Source organism: Equus asinus, chromosome 3 (genome assembly GCF_041296235.1).
Source record: "Equus asinus isolate D_3611 breed Donkey chromosome 3, EquAss-T2T_v2, whole genome shotgun sequence".
In the NCBI taxonomy this organism is placed as follows: Eukaryota; Metazoa; Chordata; class Mammalia; order Perissodactyla; family Equidae; genus Equus; species Equus asinus.
Genome location: NC_091792.1, coordinates 78934523 through 78962096, shown reverse-complemented (window position 1 = coordinate 78962096; position 27574 = coordinate 78934523). Strand labels below are relative to the sequence as shown.

Sequence of the window (27574 nt, the reverse complement as noted above, 5' to 3'; positions counted from 1 at the left end):
AAAAAGAAACAGTGGAAATACAGAGCAATGAGAAAACAAAAGATAAAATGGCAGTATTAAGTCCTCTATATCAATAATCATCCTGAATGTAAATGAGTTGAATTCACCAACCAAAGGACACAGAGTAGCTGGGTGGATTAAAAAACAAGACCCAACAATATGCTGCCTTCATGAGACTCATCTCAGCTCCAAAGACAAACATACATTCAAAGTGAAAGGATGGAAGATGATACTCCAAGAAAATGGCAACCAAAAGAAAGCAGGTATAGCCCTACTTATATCAGACAAAATAGACTTTAAGACAAAAAAATAACAAGAGACAAAGATGGACATTATCTAATACTAAGGGGACAATCCATCAAGAAAACCTAACATTTATCAATATACATGCACCTAACAAAGGAGCACCAAAGTATATGAAGCAATTATTAACAGACTTAAAGGAAGAAATTGACACAATAATAGTAAGGGACTTTAATACCCCACTTACATCAATGGATAGATCACCCAGACAGATAGTCAACAAGGAAACACTGGCCTTAAATGAAGCATTAGACCAGTTGGACTTAATAGATATATATAGAACATTCCATCTAAAAGCAGCAGAATACACAACTAGAAGGACCCACAACTATAATATACAACTATGTACTGGGGGGATTTGGGGAGAAAAAGCAGGAAAAAAAAAGATTGGCAACAGTTGTTGGCTCAAGTACCAATCTTTAAAAAAAATAAAAAATAAAAGCAGCAGAACACACATTCTTCTCAAGTGCACATGAAACATTCTCAAGGATAGACCATATATTGGGAAACAAGGGAAGCCTCAATAAATTTAAGAAGGTTGAAATTATATCAAACATTTTTTCACCACAACAGTATGAAACTAGAAATCAACTACAGGAAGAAAGCTGGAAAAGTCATAAATATGTGGAGAGTAAACAACATGCTACTGAAAAACCATTGGATAAATGAAGAAGTCAAAGGAGAAGTCAAAAAATATCTGGAGACACTTGAAAACAAAAATACAACATGCCAAAATATGTGCGACACAGCAAAAGCAGTACTAAGAGGGAAATTTATAGCAATACAGGTCTACCTCAGCAAACAAGAAAAACCTGAAATAAACAATCTAATATTATTCTTAAAGGAACTAGAAAAAGATGAACAAACAAAGCCCAAAGTCAGTAAAAGGAAGGAAATAATAAAAATCAGAACAGAAATAAATAAAACAGGGACTAAAAAGACAAGAGAAAAGATCAAAGATTCTAAGAGCTGGTTCTTTGAAAGATAAACAAAATTGAAAAACCTTTAGCTAGACTCCCTAAGAAAAAGAGAAAGCTCAAATAAATAAAATCAGAAATGAAAGGGGACAAATTACAACGGACACCTCAGAAATACAAAAGATTATAAGAGAATATTATGAAAAGCTATACACCAACACATTGGCTAACCTAGAAGAAATGGATAAATTCTTAGAATCATACAACCTTCCAAAACTGAATCAAGAAGAACTAGAGAATCTGAATAGACTAGTAAGGAGATTGAAACAGTAATCAAAAGCCTCCCCCAAAACATAAGCCCAGGACCTGATAGCTTCTCTGCTCAATTCTATCAAACATTCAAAGATTTAACACCTATCCTTCTCAAACTCTTCAAAAAAATTGAAGAAGTGGGGATGTTTCTTAACACATCTTACAAGGCCAACGTCACCCTGATACCAGAACCAGACAAGGACAACACACACAAACAAAAACTACAGACCAATATCGCTGATGAACATAGATGCAAGAATCCTCAAAAAAATACAAGCAAACATAATACAACAATACATTAAAAGGATCACACAGCACAATCATGTGGGATTTATTCCAGGGATGTAAGGATGGTTCAACATCTGCAAATTAATCAACATGATACATCACGTTAACAAAATAAGGAACAAAAATCATAGAATCATCTCAATAGATGCAGAGAAAGCATTTGACAAGATTTAGCATCCATTTATGATAATAACTCTCAATAAAATGGGTAGAGAAGGAAAGTACCTTAACATAATAAAGGCCATATATGACAAACACAAAGCCAATATCATACTCAATGGTGAAAAACTGAAAGATATCCCTCTAAGAACAGAAACAAGACAAGGATGCCCACTCTTGCCACTCTCATTCAACATAGTATCAGAAGTCCTACCCAGAGCAATTAGGCAAAAAGAAAAAGAAAAAGAAATAAAAGGCATACAAATGGGAAAGGAAGAAGTAAAACTGTCACTATTTACAGATGACATGATATTACACATAGAAAACTCTAAAGACTCCATCAAAAAACTGTTAGAACTAATAAACAAATTCAGTAAAGTTGCAAAATCTAAAGTCAATACACAAAAATCTGGTGCATTTCTTTACACTAATGACAAACTATCAAATAACTTAAGAAAACAATCCCACTTACAATCCAAGCAAAAAGGATAAAATACCTATAAATGTAATGAAGGAGGTGAAAGACCTTTATAACAAAAACTAGAAATTGAAAGAAATAGAATTTGAAAGAAATTGAAGAAGACACAAATGAAAAGATATTCCATGCTCTTGGATTGGAAGAATTAACATAGTTAAAATGTCCATACTTCCTAAAGCAATCTACAGATTCTGTGCAAACCCTATCAAAATCCCAACATTTTTCACAGAAATAGAACAAAGAATTCTAAAATTTATATGGAACCATAGGAGACCCCAAATAGCCAAAGCAATCCTGAGAAAAAAAGAACAAAGTTGATTTCAACTCCCGGATGTCAAAATATAGTACAAAGCTACAGCAACTAAAACCTCATGATACTGGCAGAAAAAACAGACTCACAGATCAATGGAACAGAACTGACAGCCCAGAAACAAAGCTACACATCTATGGACAGTTAATCTTCGACAAAGGAGCCAAGAATATACAATGGAGAAAAGAAGGTCTCTTCAATAAATTATGTTGGGAAAACTGGACAGCCACATGCAAAAGAATGAAACTTTTGTGTATCTGATACCATGCACAAAAATTAATTAAAGGGAACAACCTAAGTGCCTGTCAATGGATGAGTGAATAAAGATGATATGGGGGGGCTGGCCCTGTGGCTGAGTGGTTAAGTTCGTGTGCTCCGCTGCAGGCGGCCCAGTGTTTCGTTGGTTCGAATCCTGGGCGCAGACATGGCACTGCTCATCAAACCACACTGAGGCAGGGTCCCACATGCCACAACTAGAAGGATCCACAACGAAGAATATACAACTATGTACTGAGGGGCTTTGGGAAGAAAAAGGAAAAAAATAAAATCTTTTTTTTTAAAAAAAGATGATATGGTACATATACATACATATATGTATTTATAAGATGAATAAGTTTTGGGGATCTAATGTGTGGCATGGTGATTATAGCTAATAGTGCTACCAGAGCACTATTATATTAGCTATATATATAGCTGTATTATATACTTGAAAGTTGCTAAGAGAATATATCTTAAATGTTCTCATCACAAAAAGGAAATGATAATTATGTAATGAGATGGGGGTGCTAGCTAATGCTATGTTGGTAATCATTTTGCAATATATAAGTGTATCAAGTTAACACATTTTATGCCTTAAACTTACATAATGTTATACGTCAATTATATCTCAATAAAGCTGTAAAAAATAAAAATGTCTGATGGCTTGTAACAATTAAAAGTATGCAATACATGAATTGAAAATTTCACATGATAAGACTAACAGAAGATTGAATGCTGCAGAAGAAAAGATCAGTGAACTTGAAGACATAGCAATAGAATATATCCAAAATGAAGCACAGAGCACAGAGTTACCAAAAAAAAAAATTAACAGTGTATCAGGGACCTACAGAATAATATCAAGCAGTCAACACATCTGTAATTGTAGTTCCAGAAAAAGAAGAAAGAAATGGGGGACAAAATATTTAAGAAATAATGCCTGAAAAATTTCCAAATTTGATGAATAACCATAAAACTACAACCTGATACCACTACACATCCAGTAAAAAATGCTAAAATTAAATAGACAGACACTATGGAGTATTGTAGAGGATACAGATGGCCTGGAATTTCATACATTGCTGGTGGGAATATAAAATACTATAATACTTTGGAAAACTGTTTGACAGTTTCTTAATAAAATTAAACATTGTCTAACCATATGACCCAGCAATTCTACTCCCAGTTATCTCCCTAAGAAATGAAAACAAATGTCCACACAAAGACTCGAATGCATTATTCATAGCTGCTTTATTTGTAATAGCCCCAAACTGGACACAATCCAAATATCCATCAATGAGTGAATGGATAAAGTCGGTAGTATATTCATACAATGAAATACTACTCTGCAATAAAATGGAATGAACTACTAGTCATAATATGGCTGCATCTCAAAAACAACTTGCTGACCAAAAGAAGCCAAAAACAAAAGAGTATGCACTGTATAATTACATTTATTTAAAACTCTAAAAAAATCTAATCTGTTGTGACAGAAGAAAGATGAAGGGTTGCCTGGGGCCAATGTGGAAATAGACTAGGGTGGGACACAAGAGAATTTTGGGAGGTAATGAAAATATTCTGCATTTCAGTTGTGCTGGTGGTTACATGGATATAAAAATTTGTCAAAACTCATTGAAATGTTCACTAAAAATGAGTGCTCTTTTTATTGTATGTAAACTATACCTCAACAAAAGTAATTTAAAAAATCAGTAGCTTTCTTGTCTATCTGCAAAAACTAAAACTAATTAGAAAATGTTATGAAAAAATTCCACTCACTAATCAATAAAAAACACAAAATACCTAAGAAAAAAACTATGAAGATAGTCTAGACCTTTAAAAAATTATAAACATTGTAGTACTTAAGATAACAGCTGAATAATTGTAGAGACGTTTCACATTTGTGGATGAAAAGCCCAAATATTATAAAGAAGTCATCTGTCTCCCAAGTTAATTTATTAACTCAGTGCTGTGCCAATTAAAATCTCTCAAGACTTCCATTAAACTTGACTAGGTGATTTTAAAATTCATTTGGGAGAATAAGAGCTTAGAATGAAAAACCAAGTTAATGTAAAAGACACTGCTTTGTTAAGGTAAAATAGTTAACTGTGTGATAGTGACATAAAAATAGACAAAATAGATTGGAAGAAAATAGAATACGAAGCATAGAAACAAATCTATGGGATTTGTTACATGATAAAATTGACATTTCAAATCAGTGGGAGAAGAAAGGACTTTTCTACAATTGGTGTTGAGACTACTACCTGTTCATGTGGAAAAAAATGTATCTAGATTCCAACACATAATAAATTCTAGCTGCTTTAAAGAATTTTAAAAACTGAACTTAAAAATTTAAAAACTGAACTTGTATCTATATAAAATATCTCTCATATATATAATACATATAGTGTATAAGGAAGAGGCCATCAGGTCAAGGAATAGAGACTGATTACAATGTAGGGGAGAAGAAATAAACTGATGAAGTGAATTATCTTGGCATTAAACATTTAGGGACTAGGCATGTTTGTCAAGGATATGGTAGATTTAGGACCTGGCTCTGGTTCTGACCAATTGATTTCCAAGGTTTTCTACCACTGTGAAAAGAATTTTAATGAGAAACTTTTCTACACAATATTCTGAATATTTCAATAATTTTAAACCAGGCATCCTTAACTGAATATTTTCATAGGGAAAAATGAGAAAAAGTTACCCTAATAGAAATCCCCACTGCCAGGGAAAATTCATAAGGAAGTGGGAAATAACAGCAGCTGCACATGCCTCCATAAGGCATGGACCCATAGACATTCTTAAACAAAGTCCCTTTGAATGCTTCAAAGCCTGAAATACAAACACAGTCACATTTAGACAAATTTATAATGGCCAACTAGAAAATTATTTAAGCCTATATTGAAATATAGAGTCTTTTTTGAGTAATAAGCTTTTACTAAACTAAATCTCCCAAATGGTCCCACTGGGCTTGAAATGCTAATACAGCTCATTTTATATGTCATCATAGATCAGAATATAAACTATTTTCATATTTTATAAAAGATATTTTAATTATTAAAAAGATCCAATTCTCTGTGATTAAACAACTATTTCTACCTTCCTTAATCTTCTTAGTAAATAGCATAATGAAAGTATCCTACAGGTTTATTTCCATCAGTCAAATTTTAAAGATGAACTGTTTAATTAACTTAATAATTACAAATAGAAAATATCAACATGCCAAAAGAGAAAATCACTTAAAAACTACATAATTAACTAAAATGGAGAACTTTAAAATTTTCTCATTGTTTCAAATTTTCTAATGGAGAATATAGTAGATTATCATTGCCTATAATTATTTATGCTCTTGAGATATTTCCACTACACTTAAACATTTGCCACATTTATCTGAGTAGCTGTTATATTCATGAATAGTTATCTTTTTAAAGTCCAAATAGATTTATAGTAGTATTTTAATAAATATTTTTAAAGATTAGCTTTTACAATAATGCAAAGATAATCACGAATGTACTTCTGTGAGAAAAAATCATAAAACAAAAATATCATTGAAATTCTTAATCTCTCTGAAAAAATAAAACAAAATAAAAGCAAAAACTTTTTATGGGATGACCTTGTCCTTTGTTAACTGAGAAGTAGTTCTCCATAGAAAAGCCACAACTCCCAAATAAGACAAATGATGCATAGGGATGTTTGTCTTTGCACAAGTAATTAAAGACTATCTCCAACAGGCATCAGACGGACAGTGGTTTCTCTTCCAATCAGTAATAATATGACCAGAAGCAGAAATTAAGGTGCCAATATTTCTGCAAAATTTTTGTTCTTTATTTTAGTTTTGTTTACAGACTCCACTTGGAACAGCCATAATAAAAATTCTGCCTCTTTTTATTTTCCACCAGCTTTTAATATTTAAAATAGCTTTACTCAAGGTATAACTGAAAATCTACCTGTGGATCGAGTCCAAGCCCAGCTCGTATTAGGATAATGGTAAGGGCAGTGTTTCTTAAAGTTGAAGACCACATGTTACTAATATGGACGTGCTTACTGATGAATGGAACATTCCTGATGGTAAAGCCAGCCAGTAACATCCCTGAAAAGAAAGAAAACAAAGCATATCTGATTCAGTTCATTTTTCCAAGAGAGAAAACAGAAATGTTTAATTTCCCCTCTTCAAACACACTATGTCTCTATAGAAGGACAGGTTACATACAAGTAGAGGAGGCAGCATAAAGAAAGGAAGAGAGGTAAGAAATGACATTTCTCAATAGGGTACAACAAGTAATTCAGTGTTGCTGGAATGTAAAGGGTGAGGACAGGCGGGGAGAATGGGCAGGAGGGGCCAGACTGCAGAAAGATACCCCACCCCTGCTCTGGCAGCAGAAGGCACCATGGCCAAGTTTTAGGTGGGAAATGACACAATGAACCTTGCATTTTCTATGTGATGGTCTTGGTGAATTAGATAGACATAAAACTGGAGGAGAAACTAATTAGAAGGCTCTGCCATAGTCCATGGAATATGCGGAAACAGCCTAAGCCAGGGCAACAGTAGAAGTTTTGGAGAGGAGGAAAAAAGATTCAATGAATACTTAGGAGGTGCTGAAAGAGTGGTATGGACATAGAAAGGGTGTTGGAAATAAGGTGGAGAAATTATCTCTATTGACAATGTACTGAATATTTGGATGTACTCAATACTTAGAAGACAGGAGACACCTCTGATGGAAGTTCTTCGACTAATTTTCCTCTGTCCAGCTGGAGACTTATATAATAAAGGCAATGAAGAAATAGAGCACAATTCTGGTTAGCCAGAGGATGAACCCATGAATATGCATAGTGGAGATGCCCAAAACCTACAGGACCTTTTGCTGTCCTAGTCATTATAATATTTATATCTTGTAACTGTATTTGAGTTAGGTTATCTACAGAAAAATTCAGTCATTTCTAAATTTTTCCTTTTCTATAATACATAAAATTAATTTAAAAATCTTGCTAAATAATACAGCAAAAAGAATAATTTATTGAGTATATTTAAATCCTTTAAAATATATTTCAGAAAAAAATATGTTTGTGTATAGAGAGAATAAATACTCTACAAAAGAGCCATATATACACATATATAGTAAATACATATATAAAAAGGTATATGGGTCATATTACATTGAAATATTTCTAAATTATATCTACTCTGACTAGAATATGTTCATAATTTACATATAGTCAATCACAAAGAAATAAGAGCTAATTATACACTTACCAAGAAGAGGTGGAAGTTGAGGCACAGAAGGTACTCTAATGAGTTCCAAAAGTTTCCCCCCAATGATGGCACCATAAAAGATAATTAGCACTCCAAATAAATTTCCACCAGGGAGAACTTCAGGGCCTGAGAGTGACCAGGTTATACACCATATCATAAAAAGTATAACTCCTGAAATATAAAAAAGCACATATCTATACATCTATATAGACATAGATATATACATATAACAGATAAATTCTATTTTATCAACTGCCTTATTACTTAATGTCATATTAATATCAAATATATTACTAGCCATAATACTATGTATCATATACAATGATACATAGCATAGGCTTATGTTGCATGCTAGTATGATTGAAGAAATATCTGTATAACATATATTCCAAAATCTCTGTCAATTTATGGGACAAGTTTTAATCAAAGCATTTTTATTTTAAAAAATAATTTAAACTAGGAGTGACATCAGTGACATGGCAGAGTGAGCTCACCCAGGACTCTCTCCCCTCCAAATTACAACCAAAAAGAGCAACTGTTTTCCAACAAAAAAATATCCTAATAACAGAAATCATCAGAGACCCACAGCAGTCAAACGATGGAAGGCAGAGAGGCTGGAGCCACCCTCAGAGGAGCTGGAATGGCATAAGAGAGAACTTCACTCCCTCCCCTAGAGACTGGGATCACTGCCACCGGGGAGGGAAGGAGCGGGGAAGGGGCCGCGTGTCCACGGGATTGTCCAGGACTCCCACTGCTGGGGCAGTGGAAACCCTCTAACAGGGAAAGCTTGCACGTGGGGGGACACCATCAAGCCAAGGCCCCAGGAAACCAGAGAGCAAGAGCTGAACAAAATCCAGGTCTGCACACAAGAGAAAGTGCCCATCCTCCCCCAACCCACGCTGCACGCCACCATCACGGCTGAAGGCGGAGGGCTCAGAACATGTCACTCTCAATCTCCATCTAATGGCGACAGGCTGTAACTGCAACCAAATAATAGCACCATGCACAAAAACCGCTCCTCTACCATCCAGCAATTTATAAAGCTCCATCCAAAAAGAAAACAATAAAAACACAGAAGTATGTCCTGAGGACTTGGAAATAGGTAAACCAAGTGAAAATGAGTTCAGAGTAGCTATCATCAAAATACTCAGTGAGGTAAAGGGAAATATAGAGAATTGAGTCAATGAGTTCTGGAGTTACTTCACAAAAGAGATTGAAACTATAAAGAAGAATCAATCAGAAATACTAGAGAAGAAAAATACAGTGGATCAGATAAAACAGAATACGGATTCCCTGAATGCCCGTGTAGACACCATAGAGGAGCAAGTTAGCATAACTGAAGATAGACAAGCTGAATGGCTCCAGACAGAGGAAGAAAGAGAACTAAGAATTTTAAAAAATGAAGAAAATCTCTGAGAAATAGCTGACTCAGTGAGAAAATGCAACTTAAGAATAATCAGAATTCCTGAGGGCGTGGAAAAGGAAAATGGAGCAGAAAGTGTGCTCAACAAAATAATACAAGAGAACTTCCAAAATCTAGGGATTGAGAGAGAAATGTGTGCAGAGGAATCTTTCAGATCTCCTAGATTTGCCAATGTAAAAAGACCTACCGCAAGGCACATAGTAGCAAACATGGCAAAAATGAATGACAAAGAGGGGCTGGCACCGTGGCCGAGTCGTTAAGTTTGCGCGCTCCACTGCAGGCGGCCCAGTGTTTTGTTGGTTCGAATCCTGGGCATGGACATGGCACTGCTCATCAGACCACGCTGAGGTGGTGTCTCACATGCCACAACTAGAAGTACCCACAATGAAGAATATACAACTATGTACCAGAGGGCTTTGGGGAGAAAAAGGAAAAAATAAAATCTTTAAAAAAAAAAATGAATGACAAAGAAAGAATACCCAGGGCAGCAAGGCAGAAGAAAATAACCTACAAAGTCACCCCTATCAGACTTTCAGCGGATTTCTCTAGAGAAACCTTACTAGCTAGGAGAGATTGGAATGACATATTCAAACTTTAAAGGATAAAAATCTTCAGCCAAGAATACTCTATCCAGCAAAAATATCCTTCAGATATGAGGGAGAAATTAAATCTTTTCCAAACAAAAGCTAACGGACTTCATAGCCACAAGACCTCCAGTACAAGAAATCCTCAAGAAGGCTCTCATATCTGAAAAAAGAAAAAAAGGGAGAAGGGGGTCACAAAACACAGAGTAGGGAGACAAATGGATAGAATCTGAATAGGATAGCAAATATTCAACTATAGCATTAGAATAAAGGGAAGGACATCACCAAAGCAAAGACAATCTTATCACTCTAATCACAAACTCACTACACAAGTTGGAAAAAGAGATGAAAACAATAATTTAGGAGGGTAGGAGGAAAGGGACTGAATCAGTCTAGGCTAAGGAAGTAAGAGACCACCCGAAAATGGACCATGTTATACACGAGATTCTGAATACAAACTTCAGGGTAGCCACTAAACTAAAAAACAGAACAGAGACACAAAACATAAATAAAGAAAAATCTAAGAAGCACAGAATAAGAAATTGCAGAAGTCAATGGGTAGGCTAAAACACACAGGATGAGAGACAAAGGAAACACAGGAAAACCGGAAAACAAGCAACAGCATGACAACATTAAGCCCTCATGCATCAATACTCACCCTCAATGTAAATGCATTGAACTCTCCAATAAAAAGACAGAGTGGCAAAATGGATTAAAGAACAAGATCCAACAATTTCTTGCCTCCAGGAAACACACCTCTGTTCCAAGGACAAACACAGGCTCAGAGTGAAGGGGTGGAAGACAATACTCCAAGCTAATAGCAAACCAAAGACAGTGGGTGTCGCAATACTTACATCAGACAAAACAGACTTCAAGATAAGGCAGGTAAAGAGAGACATAGAGGGTCAATATATAATGATCAAAGGGACACTTAATCAAGAAGAAATAATGCTTATAAATATCTATGCACCCAACACAGGAGCACCAAAGTTCATAAAGCAACTATTAACAAACCTAAAAGAAGATATCAAAACTAACACAATAATAGTAGGGGACCTCAACACCCCTCTCACATCAATGGACAGATCATCCAGACAGAAAATCAACAAAGAAACAGTGGAATTAAATGAAAAGCTAAAACAGTTGGACTTAAGAGACACATATAGAACACTCCATCCAGAAACAGCAGAATACACATTCTTCTCAAGTGCACATGGAATATTCTCAAGGATAGAGCACATGCTGGGAAACAAGGCCAGCCTCTACAAATTTTAAAAAATTGAAATAATAACAAGCATCTTCTCTGATCATAATGCTATAAAGCTAGAAATTAATTACAAGAAAAAAGTTGAGAAAGGCACAAGTATGTGGAGACTAAACATTGCTACTGAACAAGCAATGGATCATTGAAGAAGTTAAAGAAGAAATCAAAAAATACCTGGAGACAAATGAAAATGATAATATGCCATACCAACTCATATGAGATACAGCAAAAGCTGTATTAAGAGGAAAATTCACCACAATACAGGCACATCTTAACAAACAAGAAAAATCCCAAATAAGCAATCTTAAACTACACCTAACTGAATTAGAGACAGAAGAACAAACAAAGCCCAAAGTCAGCAGAAGGAGAGAAATAATAAAAATCAGAACAGAAATAAATGCTATGGAAACAAAAAAGGCAGTAGAAAGGATCAATGAAACAAAGAGCTGGTTCTTTGAGAAGATAAATAAAATTGACAAACCCCTAGCCAGACTTATAAAGAAAAAAAGAGAGAAAGCTCAAATAAACAAAATCAGAAATAAAGAGGAGAAATAACAACAGACTCTGCAGAAATATGATGGATTATAGGAGAATACTATGAAAAACTATATGCCAGCAAAATGGATAACCTAGAGGAAATGGATAAATTCTTGGACTCCTACAATCTCCCAAAGCTTAGTCAAGAAGAAGCAGACAATTTGAACAGACGAATCACAAGGAAAGAGATTGAAACAGCAATCAAAAGTATCCTAAAGAATAAAACCCCAGGACCAGATGGCTTTCCTGGGGAATTCTACCAAACTTTCAGAGAGGATTTAATACCTACCTTTTTCAAGCTATTCCAAAAAATTAGGGAGGATGGAACACTTCCTAACACATTCTATGAGGCCAACATCACACTGATACCAAAGCCTGAGAAGGACAGCATGAAAAAGGAGAACTACAGGTCAATATCGCTGATGAACATAGATGCAAAAATTCTCAACAAAATTTTGGCAACCCGAATTCAGCAATTCATCCAAAGGATCATACATCATGATCAGGTGGGATTCATACCAGGGACACAGGGATGGTTCAACATCTGCAAATCAATCAATGTGATACACCACATCAACAAACTGAGGAATAAAAACCACATGATTATCTCAATAGATGCAGAGAAAGCATTTGATAAGATCCAACAGTCATTTATGATAAAAACTCTGAACAAAATGGGGATAGAAGGGAACGACCCCAACATAATAAAGGCCATATATGACAAACCCATAGCCAACATCATACTCAATGGGCAAAAACTGAGCATCATCCCCCTGAAAACAGGAACGAGACAAGGATGCCCTCTATCACCACTCTTATTTAACATAGTACTGGTGTTTTTTGCCAGAACAATTAGGCAGGAAAAAGGAATACAAAGAATCCAAATAGGGAAGGAAGAAGTGAAACTCTCGCTCTTTGCAGATGACATGATCTTACATATAGAAAACCCCAAAGAATCCATTGGAAAACTTTTAGAAGTAATCAACAACTACAGCAAAGTTGCAGGGTATAAAATCAATTTACATAAATCAGTAGCATTTCTATACTCTAATAACGAACTAACATAAAAACAACTTAAGAACACAATACCATTCACAATCGCAACAAAAAGAATAAAATACCTCAGAGTGAATTTAACTAAGGAAGTGAAAGACTTATACAACGAAAATTACAAGGCTTTTCTGAAAGAAATGGATGATGACATAAAGAGATGGAAAGACATTCAATGTACATGGATTGGAAGAATAAACATAGTTAAAATATCCATTCTACCTAAAGCAATCTACAGATTCAATGCCATCCCAATCAGAATCCCAGTGACATTCTTTACAGAAATAGAACAAAGAATCCTAAAGTTCATATGGGGCAACAAAAGACCCTGAATTGCTAAAGCAATCCTGAGAAAAAAGAACACAGCTGGAGGCATCACATTCCCTGACTTCAAAACATACTACAAAGCTACAGTAATCAAAACAGCATGGTACTGGTACAAAAACAGGTTCACAGATCAATGGAACAGAATTGAAAGCCCAGAAATAAAACCACACATCTATGGACAGCTAATATTCGACAAAGGAGCTGAGGGCATACAACGGAGAAAAGAAAGTTTTTTCAACAAATGGTGCTGGGAAAACTAGAAAGCCACATGTAAGAGAATGAAAATTGACCATTCTTTTTCACCATTCACCAAAATAAACTCAAAATGGATTAAAGACCTAAAGGTGTGACCGGAAACCATAAGGCTTCTAGAAGAAAATGTAGGCAGTACACTCTTTGACATCAGTATTAAAAGGATATTTTTGGACACCATGTCTTCTCAGAGAAGGGAAACAATAGAAAGAATAAACAAATGGGACTTCATCAGACTAAAGAGCTTCTTCACGGCAAATTAAAACAGGATTGAAACAAAAGAACAACCCACTAACTGGGAAAAAATATTTGCAAGTCATACATCCGACAACAGCTTAATATATGAAGAACTCACACAACTCAACAACAAAAATTCAAACAACCCAATCAAAAAATGGGCAGGAGACATGAACAGACATTTCTCCAAAGAAGATATACGGATGGCCAATAGGCACATGAAAAGATATTCGTCATCGCTGACCATCAGGGGAATGCAAATCAAAACTACACGAAGATATCACCTTATACCCATTAGAATGACAAAAATAACTAAAACAAATAGTAACAAATGTTGGAGAGGTTGTGGAGAAAAAGGAGCCCTCATACACTGCTCGTGGGAATGCAAACTGGTGCAGCCCCTATGGAAAACAGTATGGAGATTCCTCAAAAAATTAAAAATAGAACTACCATACAATCCAGCTATCCCACTACTGGGTATCTATCCAAAGAGCTTGAAGTCAGCAGTTCCAAAAGTCCTATGCACCCAAATGTTCATTGCAGCATTATTTACAATAGCCAAGATGTGGAAGCAACCTAAGTGCCCATCAACAGATGATTGGATAAAGAAGATGTGGTATATATATATATGCGATGGAATACTACTCAGCCATAAAAAGAACAAAATCATTCCATTTGCAACAACGTGGATGGACCTTGAGGGAATTATGTTAAGTGAAATAAGCCAGATAGAGAAGGATGATCTCTGTATGACTCCACTCATATGAGGAATTAAAAAATGTAGACAAAGAGAACAGATTAGTGGCTACCAGGGGAAAGGGGGGGGGTGGGCACAAAGGGTGAAGGGGTGCACCTACAACAAGACTGACAGACAATAATGTACAACTGAAATTTCACAAGATTGTAACCTATCATTAACTCAATAAAGAATTAAAAAAATAAAGTATATGTGAATCCTTTAAAGTGCCAAATGTTTCTCATAATATGTGACATTTTAAAAATGTCATGGCAATATGATGATATTGACTTCATTTTATATTTTAAACAGGTTTTCTATCACGAATAAAAGGATGGCTGGTTGTGATAAGAAGTCGCAAATTTATTGAAGATCACAGTGACAGGGTGCCAAATTTTTTAACACAAGTAGACTAAATCTTTGTATTGAAAAATAATTCAGTTGATATTTGGTACAAATTATTAAAGGGAATAAGGGCTGGAAAAAAAAGTAACCCTGGTCTTTGGGAAAATATAAAGTATCTTAGATTATGTGTAGGAAGTGGGGGTGGACAAGGTGAGTAAGCACAAGGTAGTAGTAGATATCCTGTTTCTGGCAATTGGATGCTAAGGAAAGGCCAATTTACAGGAGAATCCATAGGTTTCTGTAAAGGGTAGATGGTTGCCCTGTAAATTGCCATCTGCAAGTTAAATGGCTACCTTCATTTACTATGAATCACAACTTCTAATGCTTTCTCAGGTTCTTAAAACAGCTTAAGTGCATTCTTAAGCTGTGACCCCTTTTTGGCTGCATAGAACTGTCAAGGGTAAAAGAGGATTTCGACAAACTCAAGCCTAGAGGTTAGAACTAAGATTCTTGTCTCCTCCCCTCTGACTACTGCCACTGCACAAAACTAGAACACTTGAAGGACTGAACTCTTACTAAAAGAATGGACCAGAAAATGTGATTCTATTGACAAAGAGAGAAGACGAGGCAGTTTGTTTGTCTTAGCTGGTCTCTGGGTGGCAATTCACACATAAAATAATTTGTGAATTCATGCATAAAATAAGCCTCAATTGAATTATGGCTAGGGGCTCAGATTTATATGATTTGCATGGTTTGGGAACCCCAAAACCATAAACCTAGCGTGAAAAGTGTCATCTCATGGAACTATCTTTAGGATACTTAGCAGATGCTAGTTCAAAATATCCCTAATAGACACTCCTGATGCCCTACTGCATAAAGTCCCAAAGATAAATCTCCACTGAATCTGAACTTAAAATAAAAACTTACAAAATAAGAAGTAATGTTCTGTGAGCAAAAGATGATGGATACAATAAAGAACGAGATTAGATATCCAAAAACCTCAGCTAATAGAACTACTAGATAGCCACTATAAAATATGTATTTTCAAAGAAACTCAAGGCAATTTAAAAGGAATAAAGACATAAGAAAAGAAATACTTCCAAGTATTGTAAAATAATCAAATAGAACATCTAGAAAGAAACTTTAAAAATTACCAAAATTTAAATAATCACTAGAAATCTTAAACAGCAGTCTACATACAGCTAAAGAGAGAAATACGGCAACCTGCTAGATATGAAAAAATTACCTAGAGTATAGGATAAAATGAAAAGTGAGATAGAAAACACGAGATATTTAGATTTTGGAAAAGGTGTGAAATACATCTAATAGTAGTTCCAAAACCAGAATTGAAAGAATGAAAAAAAGATAATTTTTGAGATGATAGCTGGCTTAAAAATTTACAAACTGATTAAAACCATAACTAATTCTGTATTGATTTGGACACAGGAAGCAAAATGAGTTCTCAGCAGGATTAAATAAAAATGAATAGATACTTAGACACGATGTTGAGAAACTACAGTTATCAAATTGAGAAGTATTTATTCTTGAAAAAAAATGCTAGATGTCTGGTAGGATCAGTGAGAATCTGAAGCCTTCCTGCCTGGGATTGCTACCATTACTCCCCTCCTTCTCTCCACCTCCAGCTCAGTTGGGAAAAACTCTAGATTTATCAGCATGAATCTGAATGTAAAAATCAGCAGCTTTGCTACCAGAGGAGGCTGGGTGGGTTTGATGTGGAGTGGAGGGAGATAACTCATGACTTTGCTGGCTAAAAGTGGTAGACTAGTTTGGGAATGGACAGAGAAAACATAAAGTTTTGCTAGTTTGAGGTTCCTGTCCAAGTTCAGGCAAGTGGCAGATTAACCAAAATTTAACTGGGAGATCTTGGATATAAGAGAGTCATAGAAAGGTTGAGATAAATTCTCCACATATCCATGGCTGATTGGGAAAGTATGCAAATGCAGGGAAGACTCAAGAGAGTATGACAAAAAGTAAAAAATGATAGGAGACTTGAGTTCTAGTAGCAACTTTGAATGCATTCTTCAACTCACTGACAGAATACTTGGCAGAGGGCGGAAACTTTATTGCTTGAACATGATGTCTCCCCCAAATCATTAGGTGACTACTAAGCTATGCAGACAAATGGAAAACTCCTAGGAAGATAGGCTACAAACAAACAAAAACTACTCAGAGACATCAGCTGCTGCAAGCCATGGGGCAGAAAGATTCCACAGTTGAAGTACAAGCAAGTTATAAAAACCTTAAAAAATAAAACTGAATCCAAAGTTGCAATAATGTGTAATTAAAATGTTTAATTTTCATCAAAACTTACTAGATGTGCAAAGAAATAGGATAGTATGACCCATACTCAGGAAGAAAAGCCGTTGATAAACACTGAGTGAATGAGTCCAGATATTAGATTTACAGACAAAGTTTTCAAAACAGCTATCATAAATATGTTCAAGTAATGAAAATATGACAACAACGTACAATTTATTGGAGAATATCACTACGGAGATAAAATTTACTTAAGAATGGAAATCTGGAATTGAAACGTATAGTGATTGAAATGAAAAATTTGCTAGAGATGCTCAAAAGTGAATTTGGGCTTGTGAAATAGAATATCAGCAAACGTGAAACTAGATCAGTAGAGATTAATCAATCTGAAGAACAAAAAGAAAAAAGGAATGAAGAAAAGTGAACAGAGCCTCAGACACCTATGGGATACCATCAAGAGTGCTAACATATGCATAAGGGGAGTCCCAGGAGGAGAAGAGAGATTGAAGGGGGAGAAAAATATTTGAAAATATAATGTCTGAAAACTTCCCAAATTTAATTAAAAAACATTAATGTACAGATATAAGAAGCTCAACAAATACCAAGTGAGATAAGAATAAAGAGATCCACACCTAGAGACATGATCCTCAAATTGCTGACAACCAAAGACAAAGCGAAAATCTTGGAAGTAGCAAAAGAATTACTCCTAATGTACAGGGGAACAATAATATGATTAATAGCAGCATTTTCATTAAAAAAGAAGGCCAGAAGGCAGTGGAGTGACACTTCAAAAGTGCAGAAAAAAATAACTGTTAATCAAGAATTCCATATCCAGTAAAACTATACTTTAAGATGAAGCTCAAATAAAGATACTCCCAAATGAAAATAGAGAGAATTTATCCTTGCTAAAGAAATACTAAAGAAATTGCTTTAAGTTGAAAAGAAATGACACAAGATGGTAATTTGGACCAACAAGAAGGAATAAAGGGCACTGAAAATGGTAAGTAAATCTCTAAGTATAAAAGATTGTGTATATATATATATTCTTATTTTGTCCTTAATTTTTTTAAAAAACATGATTATTAAGAGCAATAAGTATAAGAAAATATTGTTGAGTTTATAGCATATAGAGGTATATTGGCTCAAAGTTGCTATATAATACTGGAATTAAGTTAACATTAAATTGAAGTAGATTGTGAAAGTTGAAGACAATTATTATAATCCCCAGAGAAACCACTAAACCTAAGACCTCTAAAATATAGCTAAAAAATCAACAGAGAAATTGAAATAGTGCACTAAAAATATTTGGTTAACACAAAAGAATCAGTAAAGTAAGAATACAAAAACAAGACATGATATGTATAGAAAACAAATAACAAAATGGTAGACATAACTCCAACCACATCAGTAGCTATATTAAATGTGAATTGACTAAAATCAAAAGGCAAAGATTGTCATATTGGATTTAAAAAAAAAAGGCAAAATCCAACTATACAGTGTCTCCAAGAAACGGACTTCAAGTGAAACAAACAGGCTAAATGCCAAAGTATGGAAAAGATTTAGCATGCAAACAATAATCATGAGTCAAAGAAGTAAACACAAGGGTAATTTCAACATACCTTAAAGTGAATAAAAATTAAAACACAACATATTAATATTAATGGAATGCAACATATGTAGAGGGAAATGTATAGCTTTAAAAACATATTAGAAAGAATAATCTAAAATTGACAATCAAAACTTCCACCTGAAGAAGTTAGAAAAGGATAAGTAAACCAAACCAAAAGTAAATAGGATATATGAAACAAAAAAGATCAGAGTGGAAAATAATTAAATAGGAAACAGAAAAACATTAGAAAAATCAATGAAATAAATTGATTATTTGACAAGTCAACAAAATGGATAAATCTTTAGCTAGACTGACCAAGAAAAAAGAGAGAAGATACAAATTACCAAAATCAGGAATTAAAGAGAAAGCATCACTACAGATCCTACAGAAACTAAGGGAATGCCAAGGAAATATTATAAATAACTTCAAGCCAAAAAATTAGAAAACTTACATGAAATAATTTATAGAAAGTACAAATTACCAAAACTAATTCAAGAAGAAAGGAAAAATCCAAATTGACGAATATCAAGTGTTTGCTATTTTAAAAATGAGAGTATATGAAACAAGCTTAGTTACTATGTTCTTGGGTGAGGGAGTGGAGTAAGATGGAATTCAGCTGATTTAAGGTCCAAAGAGTCTCTGATCTGATGATGTCCACCCAAGTTATTTCTGAGGTGATGAAAAATTGGGACCCTAAGGTTACTTATGAAATTACAGCTCAATTCTTGAATGAAGAAATAAAGAGAAGGCATGGTACAGGAATGATCTCCTAGGAGAAGGGTCAGAAAATTTTATCAGTAAAAGGCCAGATAGTAAATATTTTTGACATTGTGAATCATATGGTCTCTGATACAACTCCTCAACTTTGCCATTTTTATGCAATATAACTTTATAAAACAAGTAGGGGACTGGATTTGGTCCATGGGCTGTAGTTTCTCAGATCCCATTCTAACAGCTGAAATAGAAGATTACACCTGGTTATAAGTGAAGAGGAGGCTGTTTCGGGCAGAAAATTACCGTGAGGGCCCTATGAAGATTCCTTCGGTTCCATTCTTCCTAATGTCATTCTTTCAGCAAGGCTATAAAATTTTTCTCTGCCCCATATACTTTTTCTTATAGTTAGTCATATTTCCTGGAATTTTACTAACTAGATATTTATTTGAATAAACAAGAACCTCCTTTAAAATTAATATATTTGCTGTCTTGCCCAATAGCAAGCTGAGAGCAGATAAACCAAATGAATGGAAGTTTTGATTAAGTGAAAAAGATGGGGTGAAGGGAGAGAAGGAAATAAGAACAAAATTAAGCTAGTTCAAGATGGCAGAGAGGGCACACAAGACTTAACCAAAATAAAAGCATAGAAATACAACAAGGTATAAACATATCACCATGAAGAGAATTGGAGGAGAGAGAGAGTGGTTGTCACACAGTTCTGGGAGGTGAAAACAGATAAAGCCAGGTTGAAGGATGGAAATAGGTGGAGAAAGGTGCAGTCTTGAATATGTGAGGTAGCTACAGAAATCCATCTGACAATGGAAAGTGAAAGAATCCCTGGGCTTAGAGATAGTATACAGCTAAAGGCAGGAGTGAGTAAAGGAGCTCACAAGAGGGAAATTAATCAAGGGTTTGTAAATGACACAACACACCAGTCAGCAACTCTGCTCCTCTTTCCATTCCTGTGCTTAAGAGACTGGTAGCATTTATCATACTGTAAATAATTGAGTGGATTATTCAAGGGAGATCTAAAGCTTCAAGAATGATTGTTGCAGTTCCAGAGTGAGAAGATCTCGTCTTGGCATGTGGAAAGCTCACATCCTCATAGTCAGTTCCATGTCCATTCATCACAAACCAAAGCCCATCAGTCAATAAAGCTTCATCCTGTCCTGTTCTAGGCAGAAGACTGTCTCAGAGGAGGGACTCCACAAGAAAACAGTCCTACCTTCAGAACAGCACTGTATATCCATGTAAGCCCTTGAGACTTTCTTCTTAAATTAGACAGCTAAGGATCACCAGCATAAAAAGACAATGAGCAGCATGAAGGTAAAAATTCAAGTAAAACAAACTGAAAACTGACCTCAGAAGAAACAGATAATTCAAGGACAAGAATACAATAAAACAAAATTTTAAAATTACACTCTCAGAGATTTGAGAATATACAAAAAATAAGAATAGAATACCATATGAAAGGAACAATTAGAGAATAAGAAAAATTCTTGGACAAAAAGGAAGTATGATTGCTGAAATGAAAAACTGGAAAAATGAAAGACTGAAAACGAAGTAAAGGGAATCTCCTAGAACAGAGAGGAATATAAAAGTAAGGTGGTGGTAAATATGAGAGAAAACTAATCCAGGATGTCCCATATCTGACTAGAAGACTGAACAAAGAAAAAAAGGGGAGAGGAGAAAACCGTCAAGGAAATAATATGCACATTTCTCAGTGTTCAGATTGAAAGAGTCAATTAAGTGCCCAACACAAAGCATGAAAAGATCTATAACTACACTTATCACTGTGAAATGCTGTAACATAAGGATATAGAGGAGATCCTAAAATCTTCTAGATAGTTTAAAAAAAAGCCATTTCCAAAGGAATCATAAACAGATTTGCAAACTATTTCTTAGTAGCCACTCTAGATACTAGAAGATAATAGATGAACCCTTTCAAAGTTCTAAGAAAAATTATTTCTAATCTAGAATTATATTTCCAACCAATCAGGTGTGAGGGCAGAATAAAAACATTTTCATCTATGTGAGGTCTATGAAAGTTTAACTCTCCTGTATTCTTTTTTAAGGCAGTTACTTGAGCATGTTTGCTAGCAAAGCCAGGAGGAAACCAGGAAAGATGAAGGATTTTTATCTTGGAAACTGACTCCAAACCAGGAGAGCACTGAAAGGAAGCCCTAGAATGACAGTCCTCCACAGACCTGGAAAGCAACCACATTAGGTAGAAGCAGGAAGATGGAGGTCTTTGATGAGAGACTCTCTAGGAATAAAGAGAGATTTTTAAAAGTTTATGAACCTATGAAAACAATAAAAAGATGAGTGGTTGCCAGGGGATTCCAGAGGGAGGGGGGGTGAATACGAAGAGCACAGGAGATTTTTAGGGCAGTGAAACTATTCTGTATGATACTGTAGTGGTAGACGCATGTCATTATACATATGTCAAAACCCACAGAATGTATAACACAAAGAGTGAATCCTAATGTAATTTATAGACTTTAATAATAATGTATAATATGGGCTCATCAATGGGTTCAATAATAATGTATACTTTGGGTAACAAATGTACCACACTACTGCAAGATGTTAATAATAGGGGAAATTGTGTGTGGGTGGAGTGGGGTGGGGTGGTGGTGAGGGGTTAAATGGGAACTCTGTACTTCCCACTCAATTTTTCTGTAGACCTAAAAAAACTACTTAAAAAAACAAAGTCTATTAATTTAAAAAGAAAAAAACCCGATGAAACAATATGAAATGTGTGACATATGCATAATTGAAATTCCAGAAGGAGAGAAGAGAGAGAGTGGGGCAGAATAAATATTTAAAGAGAGAATGACTAAACATTTTCCAAAATTAATGAAAGACAATACACAGATCTAAAAAGCCTAGTGAACCCCAAGCAGGATAAATACAAGGAAGACTATACCTACTTACATTATAATTAAGCTGTAGAAATCAAAAATAAAAGAGAAAACTTCAAATCATCCAGAAAATATAGTCATATTATGTTCAGGGGAACAACAATAAGAATTATGCTGACTTGTCATTAGAAATAAAGGAAGCCAGAAGACAATGAAAGAACATCTTTCAAAAGCTTAAAGGGAAAAAAGCCTGTGAACATGAAGTCTATAGCCAACAAGATACACTTCTTCTTGCTAGCCAAAGATATCCTTCAAAAATAAAGGCTAGAAAGAAGAAAAAATCTGGAGGCATCATACTCCCTGTTTTCAAACTATATTTCAAAGCTATAGTAATCAAAACAGTATGGTGTTGATACAAAAACTGACACACAGATCCATGGAATGGAATAGAGAGCCCCAAAATAAACTCATCAATTCATATATGCAAAGGAGCCAAAAATATACAGTGGGAAAAGGACAATCTCTTCAGTAAATGGTGTTTGGAAAACTGGACAGCCACATGCAAAAGAATGAAACTGGACCTTTATCTACATCATACATAAAAGTTAACTCAAAATGGATTAAAGACTTGAACATAAGACCTGAAACCACAAAATTTCTAGAAGAAAATATAGGCAGTTAGCTCCTTGACTTTGCTCTTGGTGACAATTTTTTGTATTTGACAGCAAAAGCAAAAGCAACAAAAGCAAAAATAAACAAGTGGGACTGCATCAAACTTCTATTTCTATGAAGAATGTTATTGGGATTGCATTGAATCTGTAGATTGATTTAGGTAGTATGGACATTTTAACTATATTTATCCTTCCAATCCATGTGCATGGAATATTTTTCCATTTCTTTATGTCATCATTGATTTCTTTCAGTAATGTCTTATAGTTTCCATTGTATAGGTCTTTCACTTCCTTGGTTAAGTTTATTCCTGGATATTTTATTCTTTTTGTTGTGATTGTAAATGGGATTTATTCTTGAGTTCTCCTTGTTGGCTCATTATTGGAGCATAAAAATGCAACTGATTTTTGTAAATTGACTTTATACCTTGCAACTTTGATGTAGCCTTTGATTATTTGTAATAGTTTTCCAATGGATTCTTTAGGGTTTTATATACATAAACTCATGTCACCTGCAAACAGCAAGAGTTTCACTTCTTCATTGCCTATTTAGATTCCGTTTATTTCTTTTTCTTGCCTAACTGCTCTGGCCAAAACCTCCAGTAATATGTGGAATAAGAGTGGTGAGAGTGGGCACTCTTGTCTTCTTCCTGTTCTCAGAGGGATGGCTTTCAGTTTTTCCCTATTGAGTATGATGTTGGCTGTGGGTTTGTCATATATGGCCTTTATTATGTTGAGACGCTTTCCTTCTATAACCATTTTATTGAGAGTTTTTTTTTTTTATCATAAATCGATGTTGGATCTTGTCAAATGCTTTCTCTGCATCTATTGAGTTGATCATGTGATTTTTATTCCTCATTTTGTTAATGTGGTGCATCATACTGATTGAGTTGCAGATGTTGAACCATCCCTGCATCCCTGGAGTAAATCCCACTTGATTGTGGTGTATGATCCTTTTAATGTATTGCTGTATTTGATTTGCCAATGTTTTGTTGAAGATTTTTGCATCTATCCTCATCAGCAAGATTGGCCTGTCATTTTCCTTCTTTGTTTTATCCTTGTCTGGCTTTGGGATCAGGGTGATGTTGACCTCATAGAATGAGTTAGGAAGCATTCTGTCTTCTTCAATTTTTTTGAATAGTTTGAGAAGGATAGGTATTAAATCTTCTTTGAATGTTTGGTAGAATTCTCCAGAGAAGCCATCTGGTTCTGGACTCCTGTTTTTTGGGAGGTTTTTGATTACTGTTTCAATCTCTTTACATGTGATTGGTCTATTCAGATTCTCTATTTCTTCTTGGTTTAGTTTGGGAGGTTGTATGAGTCTAAGAATTTATGTATTCAGGGGGCCGCCCCCATGGCCAAGTGGTTAACTTCATGCACTCTGCTTTGGTGGCCCAGGGTTTTGCTGATTTTGATCCTGGGTGTGGACATGGCACCGCTTGTCAGGCCATGCTGATGTGGCGTCCCACATGCCACAACTAGAAGGACCCACAGCTAAAATATACAACTATGTACAGGGGGGATTTGGGAAGAAAAATCAGGAAAAAAAAAAAAAAGAAGATTGGCAACAGTTGTTAGCTCAGGTGCCAAGCTTTAAAAAAAAAAAGAATTTATTTATTCCTTCCAGATTGTCCAATTTGTTGGCATATAGTTTTTCATAGGATTCTCTTATAATCTTTTCCATTTCTGTGGTATCTGTTGTAATTTCTCCTCTTTCATTTCTAATTTTATTGATTTGAGCCTTCTTTTTTTCTTAGTGCATCTGGCTAAGGGTTTGTCAATTTTGTTTATCTTCTGAAAGAACCAGCTCTTACTTTCATTGATCCTTTCTACTGGTTTTTTGGTTTCAATTTCATTTATTTCTGCTCTAATTTTTTAAAATTTCTCTCCTTTTGATGACTTTGGGTTTTGTTGGTTCTTGTTTTTCTAATTCTTTAGGTGTAATTTAAGATTTCTTATTTGAGGTTTTTCTTGTTCGTTAAGGTGAGCCTATATTGCTATGAATTTCCCTCTTAGGACCACTTTTGCTGATCCCATATGAGTTGGTATGTTGTATTTTCATTTTCATTTGTTTCCAGTTATTTTTTGGTTTCTCCTTTAATTTCTTCAGTGACCCACTGGTTGTTCAGTAGCATGTTGTTTAGTCTCCACATATTTGTCACTTTCCCAGCTATTTTCTTATAGTTTCTTATAGTTGATTTCTAGTTTCATAGCATCATGGTCAGAAAAGATGCTTAATATGATCTCAATCTTCTTAAATTTATTGAGGCTTGCTTTGTTTTACAACATGTGTTCTATCCTTGAGAATGTTCCATGCACTTGAGAAGAATGTGTATTCTGCTGTTTTGGGATAGAGTGTTCTCTATATATCTATTAAGTCCATATGGTCTAGTTTTTCATTTAACTCCACTATTTCCTTGTTGATTTTTTGTCTGGATGACTTATCCATTGATGTAAGTGGGGTATTAAGGTCTCATACTATTATTGTGTTGTTGTTAATATCTCCTTTTAGGTTTGTTAATAGTTGCTTTATGTACTCTGGTGCTCTTGTGTTGGGTGCAAATATATTTATAAGTGTTATGTATTCTTGTGTCCCTTTTATCATTATATACTGACCCTCTTTGTCTCTCATTGCCTGTTTTATCTTGAAGTGTACTTCGATATAAGTATGGCAACATCTGCTTTCTTTTATTTGCCATTAGCTTGGAGTATCATCTTCCATCCCTTCACTCTGAGCCTGTGTTTGTCTTTAGAGCTGAGATGTGTTTTTCTGGAGGCAGTGCATTGTTGGGTCTTGTTTTTTAATCCATCCTGCAACCCTGTGTCTTTTGACTGGAGAATTCAATCCGTTTACATTTAGAGTGATTATTGATATATGAGGGCTTAATGCTGCCACTTTATCACACATTTTCCAGTTGTTCCATATTTGCCTTGTTTCTCATCCCATGTATTTTGGACTACAAATTCAGTTTGGTAGTTCTATATGATGGTTTTCTCATATTTATCATTTGTGTCTCTGTTCTGATTGCTTGTTTAGTTGTTCCCATGAGGTCTGCTTAAAAAATCTCATAGATGAGATAGTCCATTTTCTGATAGCCTCTTATTTCCTTAGTCTAAGTCAATTCCATCCCTTCCCCCTGCCCCTTCTTAGTTATAATTGTCACAACTTATTCTGTCTTGTGTTCTGAATTTGTGGGTAAAATGATGAGACTATATTTATTTTTTATGTTTTCCTCCCCTTTATCTTTAATGTTATAATTATTTGCTAACCTGTTCTGATAACTGCAATTTTCTGATTTTGTCTGCCTATTAATCTCCTTTCTCGAGGCTTTGTAAATTCTTTCTTTTTTTTTTTCAGGTATGAGGGCCTTCTTGAGTATTTCTTTTTTTGAAGAAGAAGATTGGCTCTGAGCTAACATCTGCCACCAATCCTCCTCTTTTTGCTGAGGAAACTTGGCCCTGGGCTAACATCTGTGCCCATCTTCCTCTACTTTATATGTAGGATACCAGCCACAGAATGGCTTGATAAGCAGTGTGTGGGTCCATGCCCAGGATCTGAACTGGTGAACCTCAGGCTGCCAAAGTGGAACATGCAAACTTAACCACTATGCCACCGGGCTGGCCCCTTGAGCATTTCTTAAAAGGGGAAAGGGGTCTTGTGGCGATGAACTCCCTTAGCTTTTGTTTATCTGGGAAAGTTTTTTTGTTTTTGTTTCTGTTTTTTTTTAGGATGATTAGCCCTGAGCTAACTACTGCCAATCCTCCTCTTTTTGCTGAGGAAGACTGGCCCTGAACTAATATCCATGCCCATCTTCCTCTACTTTATATGTAGGATGCCTACCACAGCATGGCTTTTGCCAAGTGGTGCCATGTCTGCACCCGGGATCTGAACTGGTGAACCCCAGGCTGCCAAGAAGTGGAACATGTGAACTTAACCACTGTGTCACCAGGCCAGCCCCTAAGGGTTTCTTCAGCATGAACGTTGGGTGCATGTGTGAAAGAGAGAGGGACAGATTGAAAAAGAGTATAAGAATATATACTCTCAGGAGAGAAACATGGAAGCTCCTTTTCCCGTAAATTTCTCTAAAATTGCAGCATCAAAAGTGAAAGAAAACAAAAGGGGAAATGGGTTATAGATCTAAGTATCTAAGTTTGCATCTTCAATACTGGTGCTATAAACTCCTTAGTCAGTGCCTGAGCAAACTGCAGCCCTCAACCTCAATGGGTAATCTTTGGTGACCAATGCACTTTCCTCTCTTCCACAAGCCCTACTCCTAACAACTGCTCTACAGAAACCGCCATGAGAGGTCATGGGAACGTGCATGTAAGACCTATATGCAGAAGTTGTATTTACAAAGGGGTCCAATCACAAGGAAGATTGGCAGAGGCTCAAGTTAAGTTTAGATTCAGG

General features: G+C 35.2%; 1 protein-coding gene across 3 annotated transcripts in view; it reads right to left on the bottom strand.

The window, feature by feature from the left end:
- Positions 1–27574, bottom strand: part of SLC9B1 (solute carrier family 9 member B1) — a 76609-nt gene that overhangs the window by 20095 nt on the left and 28940 nt on the right. For all 3 annotated transcript variants that reach the window (XM_070506518.1, XM_070506519.1, XM_070506520.1), the window contains 3 exons: positions 8277–8447; positions 6973–7115; positions 5730–5857 (listed from right to left, as the gene is read on the bottom strand). In XM_070506518.1, coding sequence (XP_070362619.1) covers positions 5730–5857; positions 6973–7115; positions 8277–8447 — 442 coding nt within the window. The remainder of the gene's footprint in view (positions 1–5729; positions 5858–6972; positions 7116–8276; positions 8448–27574) is intronic.